The following is a 12489-nucleotide window of genomic DNA, read 5'->3' as shown; positions in this document are numbered from 1 at the left end:
CATTGAGGCCTTCCTGTGCAGCGACCTGCAGATGCTTCTGCTGTGTGAACACATGTGATGGATTAGCAAAGCTGTCCTGGAAGTCCGGGTCCCGGGGGGGCGCCAGGAACGCTCGCGAATGGGAACGACAGGACTCTTCCCACAGCTCCACGTCAGTCATAGAAAAGCCAGCGTCCAGCTGGTGTTCCAGCTCCATGTAAAACAATAATCTCAGCATAGGCGAGGGACGGGAAGTTCAGCCGGTTTATCCATGACAATGATCTCAATGGACAGGCTTGTCAGTCGGTAGAATTCCTGGCTGAGACAAATACCTAGACACTATGACAGTCTAGACCCAAGTCTCAGTTCCCTTTAGATACTTTCCAGCACCGGGCCTAAGAATGCCTGCTGAAAACTGAAGCGCTCCAGGACCAGGGCTGAGCGTACCTGTTCCTGGGCTTACCTGAATAGAGGGAGTGCACCGATTAGTGAATGGATGACTCATGCAGATTCCTGATGAAAGAGTCAAGCATCTAGGTCACACCTCATTTGCTTAATACACAGAGGTGTGGAATCCCTCAAATGTCAAATGTCAGTTGCAAAGTGAAATATGTCTTTAATTTTACCTATAAAAGACATATTAAACATATCTAATAGAGTAATAAATGCCACTCAGGTACATAAATGCTGCTTCAGGTACATTTCTGAGAATGACGGCAGGAGTCTGGCCAACATGGAATTTAATGCATGTTCTCTGTTCATGGCCCCATAATGAACAGTTTAGCACATTGCCACATTAAAGAAAAGGAACTGCAAGAGTAGTTTCTGAAGTTTCAATGAAAATTCTGCATAAAGATGCTAGAAGAGAGAAGCTTTGGTGGGGACAAACATTAATGATCACGGATAACGGATAATGACATTTGGGAATCTGAGAGATAAGAGTCTGCACTGCCAGAGCTCTCCCCCGCCGACTCCACCTCGATTCTTCAGCTCAATCACACCTGAGCAGACAGCATGATCAAAGAATGACTTTGCCCCGTATCGCTTGCCATACCTGTTGGCTTGCTAGAAGTCAGCTTGCTGGTGTCGGGCCACAAATCAAAGCTTCAATATAGCGGAGGCTCCAGAGCAGCACTGATCACTTCTTATCTCCACAGGCCATAGCCCTGCAGTTGCAGACGGACTGCGAGAGACAGACTCCCGGCTGTCCTGACGCAGCCCCCCTGGGCAGCACCGCGGGGTGTTCGGAACAGTGCCCACTCATATCGGCCGTGTCTCTCCTGCAGGGTCACACGTTTGCCAGGTTTTGCTCCTTAAATCAGCCTGATCATCACTCTGTTCGGCACTCATAACTTTCATTTTCTCTTGCAAATGATAAATTACCCACTGATGTTAGAAGACGGGACCCATACCGAGAAAGTATTCCAGCGTGGTGTGTTTTTTTGTGGGGAAGAGCGTGTGGATGCTGTCATATGCACCTAATGAACCAGCTAGACGATACAGCTGAGGCATTTAATATTGACCAGCATGTTCCTCTTGTCATTAGAAATGTTAAATGTTTTTCAGTGTTATTTAATGCTTTACAATGTATGCTGGAAAATGCTTTAGCATGATAAATGAGTTTGTACAATTTGTTCCATCCTGTCAGTTTGAAAGCTCGGCCCTCTCAAATTAAGAAAAAAAAAGACTCCTGAGCTATGCAGAGAGTTATATAAGGCTCTGGAGGGACACATTATTGGGTCCAGACGGCAGGTGTTATGAAATTAAATTAATGGTTCCTTGTCCCTTTGAACAACAAACTATCACAGTCATTCACACGCAGTAACTCTCGTGATGCGCTTGAATTTTTGTGAATTTAAATGGTCACCCCTCTTTAGATGACAGTCATTCTTTGCGGGGGCTGTAGCTGTGTGGAATGCCAGCAAGTGTGGATGGCGATACTCACTGGCTCTGTGTCAGGCTCCGATGTAGCAGTGCAATTTATTGCAAGATGGATGGTCGTGGGAATCCTCGAAATGCATGCATTTTTTACGTGCTGAAAACCACAAATAATTTATGTCTCAGCTGACCCCACCCAGTGTTTGATCCTGCTCGTATCTGTGTTGAAACCTGGTAGATTTTCCCCACATTAAAGTTCTTTTTAAGGTTTCATCAAAATACGAATGCGTGTTACATGCATTTACCTCTGATGAGGAGATATAACTCTTCTAACTTTCACTGAAGTTATATGGAAAGAGTGATGAGTTATATTCACCGTTCTTGTAGCCAAAGAAAGTCTCCACCATGACACCAGCGGTCCCCATGATCTCTGCCAGCATTAAGAAGAATTGGAGATGGCAAATGTCCTGCATCTAGTGAAAGTGCCTGCCCATGTAACTGCTTTATACTTCAGTGATAGAGATCAGCTCCAGCTCCACAGGGCCCCCAAGGCTCACAGCCTCCATTAAAGGACTCACGCATCCCAGATTAAACACATTGTAAACAACTGAGAGGAAAGCCAGAGACGAATGCAGACCCCCCCATTGCCTGCCTTCTAAGGATTGGATATGGGCGTTGTACAATCCCAGCCAGAGGGGATTATCACTGAAGCGTATTTACCTGAATGAGGAGACAGTCTTGTAGCATGATGTTTTGTGCTTCCACTGTAATCCCTTTACAACACATCAAACTTGTCTATAAATTCTTAGCTCCATGCGTTTTAGCAGAACAGGTAAGATCTAGTGAATGTTGCATGTGTGTGTTGGAGCTGGCGATGTTTGAACCACATGTACCCCCTCCTATGTGTGTGTGTGTGTGTGTGTGTGTAGCCAGGAGGTTATGTAAGAAATTGAGTGAGTGAGGGTCATAGGTTCAAACGCTAGGCGGGATGCTTGGTGTGCTGCCCCTGAGCCAGGTATTTCACTTGCTGCTGTGTGCAGCAGGAAGGCGCGGGAGAGACTCTAAACCTTGACAAGAGGTGGCAGGGGGAGGGGTGGAGGGTACTACAGCGCTTCAGATGGGAGCCCGGGAGCAGCGTGTGAGGAGGCAAAATGGCACCAGATCCCCTCACTTGGCACAGACTCAGTTTAAACAGAGACTGTGTGTGCCAGTCAGAATGAACCCTCCTTTGATAAAGCAGGACCCTTGTTGATCTTGACAATTCTTGTGACTATTTGGACAAACCTCCTGAAATCCTGAAATCCTTTCATTCCAAATAGCAATGTTTTTTTTTCCTAAAACCAATGTGTTATAACAACTAGAACTACTTGGACTTCTGTGAGAAAAAATTACAATCTGGTAGGATTAAATGATTTATAAAATAAAATGTAAAAAAATTGGTGTACCACTGTTATCAGCTGCATTGGTTTAGCCTGTAATGAGGGCACCTGTCCATCTGTTCTTGGCATATTATTGCAAGAATTCATTATGGACTCCAAAGGCGTGAAGCCTCTTTTCTGCTAAAGCATGCCACCTCATCAAAATATCATTTCAGCAGCTTCATCTTTATTTTAGTTTTCATATTTCCCCTCCTTAGTCCAGTAAAGAACTTTTGAACAATTATTTGAGACAATAAAAAGTATTGTACTGGGGGTTTGTATTAGGATTTTTTTTTCCCACCAATCCAAATCCAAAGACACACAATGAGGTAACAAGGTCAGCTTTAGGCCATGAGAGAACAGTGAGTTCCAGGATTATTCACACATAAGCACTGTGTGACAAGGGAGAGGCCGATACGTCCAGATCGGCAACCAATCACTGCCCACGGGAGCACGGAGCAGAGAGGTCAGGCCACTTCTCAAGTCCAACAGACTGTTATACATGTCGTGGGACCGCAAGAAATTGTGTAACAGATGTACATAATATTATGCATTCGCTTGGCAGATTTCCTCATCCAGGGCGGGTTACATGGGCTTGCATTTAAAGTCTGGCTGTTCGTGCAGCTGGACATTCACTGAAGCGAGGCAGGTTAAGTACCTTGCTCAAGGGGATGGCAGCAGTAAACCCCCCCCCTGCCCCTCCACAAGGTTAAGTGAAGTTTCTCTTTCCACTGAGCCATACTGCCATATGATTGACCACAGGGAAAGTGGAAGACAGTCCAGTGTTGGAACAACTGTGGCAATACTGGATACCTTTCTCCCTCTAGAGTTAATTTGCAAATATTTTTTTTTCCTGAGCACAATGTATAAATATGAGATATTTAAATGGATGCAGGCCCCCATATGTACTGAATTAAAACAACCATTCATTGAAAAGACAGGTGTACATAATTTGTTACACATTTTACGTGGTTGGCCCTTTAAAGCAATTGATTGATTAAACTATAAATTATACTATAATTTAATCAAACTATAAATTGATTAAACAATATTTGTCTCAGGATTCTGTGTATTTAAAAGGCAGAAGTGAAGTTCTGAACCTGAATGCACTTAACAGTCCTCTGGTCACCAGACATGACATCACATATATTGAGCACTTATACATGCTGTTTAGCGCTGTTGTCTGTTGAACACATTTCTGTTCTTTTGGTAATGCCTGATGTCTGGTGCAGTCCTGTTATGCTTACAGCTGCAGCCTTAGTGTTCTTGCAAATTGTGGAACATTTTTCCAAGTTTTTTTGGTTATTTTGCAAGTAATTTGGTGAATTTTGGTTTCATTGTATTGGATAGGTGGGTAAGTGGGTAGGTGGGTAGGTGGGTGGGGCGGTTTGATTGTGCTGACTTTGTTGATAGCTACCTTTAATATGCCATTTTCGAACTGACGGTTAAAAAAGACGGAGAGAGTGCGCTAGAGAGGGAGAGAGGGAATATTGAAATGGACAAGAGATAGCGAAAGTGTTTCTTCTTCCTGCACATCTTGATCGGGACAGGAAACAGCAAAAGACAAGAGGAAGTCAAGAGACATGAGAGTGAGCCCAGGGCATCTGCACCAGTCCCAGAGATGAGTGGCAAACCAGAGACAGGGTCTGGAGGAGAGGGAAATCGATTAAAGAGATTACTCACAAGGGAAAAAGACCAACCGCAAAGAACTCAGCTACGCTTCCACTGAATGTTAATATCAGCAGGTGTTAGATGGTTTACATGCGTTGTTGCTACCAACATTCACAGTAAAATGATGAACTAATAAATATTTAAATTTTTATTTGACCCCACTGGGGCATCTTCTCACCGTATCTTCTTTTGGCTCAAGTACACATTACAGTACACCTCAAATCACATTCACCTGAATATAAAATTCTCTCTCCTATCTACGTCAGCAGCGCTGTCAGGCAGGCAAAAACATGCATAGATCAGAGACGCCTTCACTACAGGTTTAGTAAATTGCCGGTAGACCCCTAAGCAAGCAACGGCAGGAAAAGCACAGAGCCGTAAATTGGCAGAACAATTAAAGATGTGAAGGGGGAGTGTGAAGGTAGGAGCGGCATAGACACTAGAGTATAACAAGATGTCTTACACCACGGTAGAGAGTGCCTTGCAAGCTGACTGAAGAATCACATTTTGCCACATGCTACCAAGGTACACACTCCACTAAACAATCTATAATAGGTTTTTTACCACATAAAAAAAGACACAAAATGCACAAACTGCCCCAAACCACACATAATCAGATTATCTGCATTTCCTTTCTTCGGACGCTTTTTTTTTTCACCACCACACAATTTGTTTTGTACATATGACGTAGTGAGAGGACTCAGGAGGGACTTTTTTTCCCATTCGGAACAATTGTGGATCGTGTGCATGCTTGCCCGAGACAGATAAACCGTGGAGAAGGTTGGGGGCCTCGATGGAGATGAAAGGTGATGGAATGTGACAGCAGTAATTTACTACCAGATAATTTGAGGAGCTTTTTTTCTGCGCGCAGTAGCGGTGGGCAGCTCTAAGACGATGAAAGAACATAAGCATTTGTGTGTAACTATTTGTCATTTGAAAATAATGGAGTCTACGGGAACGTCTAGGGCAAGGTTGACATTGCACTGTTGCACTGTTTTTTCCAGAAAAAAAAAAAAGACTGTCTCCTGATGTGTCCTCCTGAAGATTACACAAGGAATCTGATCAAAGAAATACATTATTCACCTGCGAAATTTTATTTTTCGGTTTACTATAAAATAACGGAGTGAGTAAAAGTGGTGAATGTGCTCCCGGTCGTTGTCACCGGTCGCTTATTTTATGAGCCGAATGCAAGTACTTCATGCCCACAGGCACGAGCAGAGTGACTAATTAAAGAGGTCAGAGTAGAATTTTGTCTTGAAAAGAAGCACCGTGTGTTAGGTCTCTGTCATTATGTTACCTTGACCCTTGCAGGATCACTCCGAGGTGTCTGAGGGGTCATCTGTGCGGCTGCAGACAGCAGTTTAGACAGGCAGTGTCAGGAGGGGAATCCGACAGTTAAAATGCCACGTATTGACAGAGGACACGCGGTTGGTCAAGCAATGAATCCGCATTGGTGCTGAATGATTTGGTGTGTTGTCCAGGTTATACATATAAGCAGCCCTACCAAGAATCAATTCTGAAATCCACCTCACTAATCAACCACATATCTGAGACAGACGGACAAACGATGAAGAGACAGAAAGAAAGAAAGAAAGAAAGACATAAGATCAACAGACAGATAAGATAGGCAGACAGATAGACAAACAGAAGCAAGATAATTAGACAGACCTGTGGAGAAATGTCTTAGTTCTCTGACTGCTTTTGTGTTTTATTGGTTGAATGGCTCTTCAGCCTCATATATCCTTACTTCCTATCAGCTGCAGATCTCACATCATGTATGTGCATGTGAGATCTGTGCCGTCGTGAAACTTTCACCTCACATAAAGCTGTAAGGTAAAGCTGATGTATTGGAGTGATTCAGCTCTGTGTGTGTGTGTGTGTGAGCATGCATGTATGTGTGTTTTATGAGACCACGTAAGATCATAAGGGATTGGATCGTGTTTCCAGCTTGTTAGAACTTACTCTACAGTGCGGAGGGGATAAACCTCTGTGATTTTTGCAAAAGTATGCGCTGACTAAATGTGGGACTGTAATCATGTTTTCACTGCCAACCCTGCGTCTCCGAGCCAAGGTACTTCACCTGATTACTTCCTGATAGTGATATGCCAAGTTTTTTTCCCTCTTTCAAATGTTGTGCCCTGAAAAGAGACACACACACCTGATGGGGATATCCGGGGCGTCACGCACCTCTTGTGTTACCTTATCTATATTGAAGGACCTGTAATCTATCCCGGTGTGATGGTATTCCAGATTATTCTGAACCCTTGGTACACCTTGAGCGTGCAAGCTCAGATAGATATATAAATTTGAATTGAAACTCTAATATCCTTCTGACGAGGCATAGCCTGCAGTTGCTTGGTCACACCTAAGCTATCCTTCCAGTTTCACCAGACGAATGGTAGGACATCTATACTGAATCCGGGGAAGCAAAAGTACAGAAAGGCAGGGGACAGTTTGGGAGGTGAGAAACTATGGAGATCCCTACCGCACCTTATCGTAAGAAGCTGGTTGGTTTAAACACAAAACCGTGCATACCACGAAATGCAATGCAGAGCCGTCTTCGCTGCAGAGTGATCCTATTCATGGGATGCGCCTATTTAACATGCACAAACCCATACAGACTGAGAGTGCCCGCGTATTTGCTTTCCCATGATTTATCCAGGTTGAGTAAATCTCTGTCTCCAGCAGGCTGTGTGTGCAAGGGCATTGAGGGGTTCAAGTGTCAGTCATTTCCCACATAGAGACGCAAAGACATGCGCACAAAGGCGGAGGGCTCCTGAATGTGAGGGTAGGCTTTATGTCATTGACGGGCCATGGATCTCCTCGGCCAATATCCACATTCCTCTGTGAAGGCTGCCAAATACATGCAAGATGAATTGTACCCCCCTCCAAAAAGATCCAGTAACCATAGGAATGAGTGAGAGTGGTTAAGATGTCATTAGCAATTGGTGCCAAAGCTGGTCATGCAGAGGCATGATCTTGAATGGTTTAGCGTGAAAATTAATGGTTCCATTTTATCTAACAGAAGTGTATGCAAGTATGTCATGTGAGCATTTGTAATTAAAAATAAGCTACTATTTCTATGCTTAATAAGGAACTTTCTTTAGGTTATATACACAGCCTGCATTTCTCTTGGCACAAAACGCACAATGCAAAGACATTAAATAAAAAATATTTTATTTTAGTATTTTTTACAACATAAATACAGAAGTGTAGTTTAAGCACAGTTAAGGTAAACGGTGTAAAAATGATTGTGGCAAAAGTAATTTCAAAACAGTGCAGTTTCATACAGAGTTATAGTTAACATCATGTCTCATATCTGCATTTAAAAAAAACATCACATTTACAATCGGTGGAAAATAAAGATTAGATCCCCCGTCAAAATTGCGGCATGGAAGAAGTTCAGAAAACACGATCAATCACACGGAACAAAGCGTTTCAGAACAGGGGAGGAATCGAATACTTACAAGGAAATGTTAAACACTTAGCAGTCCTCGTTTTGAATCATGGAGAAAAAGAAATTACACAGGGAGACCCAGGAGCTGCTGCAATATTCTTCGGCCAGTTTCTGTTTATCGGCTTTGTCTGAACACGTCTTATTATCCGACGGAGGCGGCGTTGTGGTTTCTGGTCGTGGAGGTGCTGGCGTGCTGATGCTCAGCTTGAAGTGCGCATCTCTGGGTGCCTTCTTGCACATGCCAGCTTTAACCAGCGTATTGGCGTCCTGGCAGATGTTCTTCTGTTTCTTTAGCGCACGGGCGATCTGTTTCCAGTACGTTTTGGCGCCGCTTGCGTACTGGGGACAGGCTGCGGGTCTTGCGGTGTACTCGCAGTTGAAACCTACCCCTCCTTTCTCGCAGACTACGGCGATGGTAAACCTGTCCTGTCCGCTGGCTTGCCAGGTGCACTGCGTCTTGTCTTTAGTGGAGAATTTCCCTTTCAGAGCCCCCTTTCCGACCTGGCCCTCACTGCCTGTGGATGCGACCGGGGGCTTCGCCGGTGGAGGTCCTTGACTTCCGTTGTCTTTCCCTTTCCCATCTCTCTTTCCCTTTCTTCCCTGACCCTTCTCGCAGTTGATGACCAAGACCTGTTGGGCGACGCAGGCGATAAGGAGGACCAGTGCGAAATGATTTAAGATCATCATATCCTCTTCGTGTGTTTTCCCCCAATCACGACAGGAAACCTACGAATCAAGAATAAAAATATTTTAGTGGATTCCACATTGATTTTATTGCACTGTCCCCTTAATTGAGAGAAACTTAAAATTCCAAAGTTGCTGTTTACACTTGTTTGTTAGATAGTTTTCATAAATCACTTAACAATAACCATTGACTGGTTATTGTTAATTGATCCAAAAAAAAAAAAAAACATCGATCATTTCATTAAATATTGTAGTGAGAGTTAAAATATAACAACCGAGTAAATTATACTTACCAGTAGCCGCAGAAGCACGTGCGTACAAGGGATGCTGTCGCTCCTGTACACCTGAAGTAGCAGCATGGTGGCATTTATACTTCCTCCGACACGCCCACCTCCCGCCCGTTCCGCAGATTTTTACAACACAATGCATTCCGCAACACATACCGCGCGCCTAGGAGGCTCGGATGCTGGAGACGTGTATACCCAAGCCGATGAATCAACTGCAGGAATGTTAAGGGGGCGGACAAAGAGACACCTCGGTAACCTGATATGACATGCCAAAAACGGCTTTATCGTGAATGCACGCCGCCGTGCACGCCGCATTTTTATGTTAAACTGGCGCAACGCAGTCACTAGAAAACCTGTATTCTAACCAAAAGCGCCATGCTCTGGCCACGCGTGTCTAAACCTTTCACAAATCTTTCGTTTGTGCTTGTTTTTTTTATTGAAACTGTGAGTTTAAAGCAAATGGCACATAAACAAACGAAATATATATAGAGATATGTAGTATTTCATATAAAGACCTCATCAGTTTTGCAGGTCAAAGTATTGGATAGACGTTTATCAACTTCCTTTTTTAATTGCCCCACGTGAAACTTATAAACGGTGATAGCAACGCTGCGTCGACATGCAGATTACGTTAAATGACGAATGTAGCTACATAGATGTATTCTCACGGGGTAATACTTCTATCATGTTGCCGTGGATATTAAACCTTTGATTTTTTTGGAGGGCGGGGGAGGTGGGCATTTTCATCCCATTCCCTAAAACGAAAACTGAAACCGTAAATCAGTGCCAGCCTTGCAGCCTTCAGATGTACAATCATTGCCATGTGCTAACATCGCAGGAATCAACAGTATTAAAATAGGAGCCCAACTGCAGCTGCGCGTCCCGTAGTAGGCTTGGTGTATTCACCGAGCGCTCACCATGGCAACCTGAGGAATGCAGCCCGGAGTGGCTGAAAAAAACACCATGGTATAATGAATTGATGGGCCATTGAGGATGGAGAGCGTGCGATTGGGTAGCACTCGAGTTCCACCATGTGATCGCATTGTTCAATATTTTATTATTGTGCGCGTTCATAGAGACGAAGCACAAACGCGCGGCAGAAGTGGAAGTTGTTTTCCTGAAGCAGGACACTTCCCTCTTCGTTTGTGTCCCTGTTACACGGAGACTTCTCTCACTAGTCCGTATTGTCTAGTATAGGAACGCTTCTGTTGGTCTCTGTTTAAATTATTGGTAGACTGGATACGGATTATTCCCAAGTTCATTATTAAACTGGGGGTTGGCACCCACTTAGCATCATGGCGCTGACACGCTACTACTGTATTACATCATTGTTACTGTATCACCTTTTTGACAAACTACAGACTGCTGTAGCAAAGGTTTTTTTTTAGATGAGTGGCATTTGATTAATGCAAGTGGCTTTGAATTTTAAGTGGATGAAGGAGACAGATAAGGCCCATAGCTGCATCTAAAATAGCCTATAGAGTAATGGGGTGCGTCCTCTGAATCTCTATGCAGGATGTATTTTTGTCACTGGCCAGCACTGCTACATACACTATGCAGAGATGATTTATGGTTTGTCATGCAGGCTAATTTTTATGTTCCGAATCCCCGTATAAGTCATTCATTCATTCACTGCAGCATTATAATCTCAACATACAAAGGTTAATGTGTATGTGCTTTTATTGTTTGTGATATAAAGGTAATCATAAAGTGAACTTAGACTTAACAGAACCCGTACTGAGGCATTGGCTGGGGTTTGATGCTCTCTTTACAGTAAAGTAAGTGACGGGTGGTATCCTCTGCAGGCTTTAATGCATAAATTTTGAAAGAGTGCAGAGGATGATGTTTTTCACGTGAAGATTCAGGGGTGAAGGCAATGCTGTCACTCGATCCTGGGTAGCTTTAGGAAGCTAGCATGTTAAATGTGTAGTATGTATAGTGACTCATTAACAAGGCTCACCTTGTCCATGTATTTTCTTTGACTGCCTATTTAAAAGTATCACTTTATTTAGAAAGCACAACTTTAACATCTAACAGGTTTGCCCAGTTTCAACTGTATTACATATATATGTCTATAGCTGCACTGGTGTACAGTCATTTTTGTCAGCAGTCCTGACAACTGATTGTGTGCCCTGGTATTTGTTCCTGCTAAGATAAATAGGTTTATCAGAGCTTCGAATTTAATGTTCATCTGGTCTACTGTGTCTGACAGATGTTGCTTAAAGTGAGATGGTGTTCATTAACAAACAAAATTTAAAGTCATTCTTTTCTATGCCAACAAAGTTTTTTTGCCACTTGTCTGACATGATTATCTCTAATTAAGTAACATCCAGGTCTCCATAACAAATGATTGACCTTAATCATATTCTTTGGATACAATGTGTGTTCTATAATGATTGTGTAAGAGGGAAAAACCAATGTAAACTGAGGAGAGGATGCTTTCACCTGTTAGTAGTGCAAATATACATGCAATGATGTGTTTCATTGACAAATGAACTGATAACTCAATGCCAGCTAAATCCACATCAGTATTCAGTTAAACTCACTCAATCTGAAATAACCAACAACATTTAGGAGTAATACCTGCAACCTGGTCCCTAGGATCAGGGCTGAGAAACACAGATTTGCTACAATCATTTGGTTGATCGTGATAGAACTTACTCAAATGCACAAGAGGAATGTTCTGAAGGATGCTGTACCTGCACCAATGGTGCTTATTCACAAGAACGCACAGGTCAGACTGAAGAATGCTGAGGAACGTTTTGCAGTATAAGTATGGCGAGTTTTGCTAAACGCATGCACTTTCTATTTGAAAATTCTACCATTGAGAGTCTTCGACTCTCACTGTACAGCAGCGCCACCTGCTGGACAGTAGGGGAGCTAAACTATCGCCTGCATTTTTTTCTTTTACAAAGACCCAACCTTTCGTTTGAGTTTTGAGTGCCTCTTGGTGGTTTGTTATCCTCTATTCCCTCACTTTGTAGACTGTCAATGACAATCGGAGCTTTATATTTTTGCATTTCAACTCTCCTTCTCTCATTTAACACAATTGAGATGTCGCCTTTTACATTTTTTTTTTTTTTGTAAAGTACAGTAATATTTTGAGAGGGAAAAT

At 43.1% G+C, this 12489-nt stretch overlaps 1 protein-coding gene across 1 annotated transcript; it reads right to left on the bottom strand.

Annotated features, from left to right (window-relative positions):
• Positions 1-8173: 8173 nt before the first annotated feature.
• On the bottom strand, positions 8174-9454 carry LOC118769895 (fibroblast growth factor-binding protein 1-like). Its single transcript, XM_036517283.1, has 2 exons — positions 9381-9454; positions 8174-9129 (listed from the first exon to the last, which is right to left on the bottom strand). Exons 1-2 carry the CDS (start codon positions 9444-9446, stop codon positions 8431-8433), a joined length of 765 nt encoding a protein of 254 aa, XP_036373176.1. The 5' UTR covers positions 9447-9454; the 3' UTR covers positions 8174-8430.
• Positions 9455-12489: the final 3035 nt, after the last annotated feature.

The sequence above is a fragment of the Megalops cyprinoides genome, chromosome 22 (genome assembly GCF_013368585.1).
Source record: "Megalops cyprinoides isolate fMegCyp1 chromosome 22, fMegCyp1.pri, whole genome shotgun sequence".
NCBI classification, from domain to species: Eukaryota; Metazoa; Chordata; class Actinopteri; order Elopiformes; family Megalopidae; genus Megalops; species Megalops cyprinoides.
The sequence above is the reverse complement of the archived record's forward strand: the minus strand, read 5'-3'. Positions and strand labels throughout refer to the sequence as shown.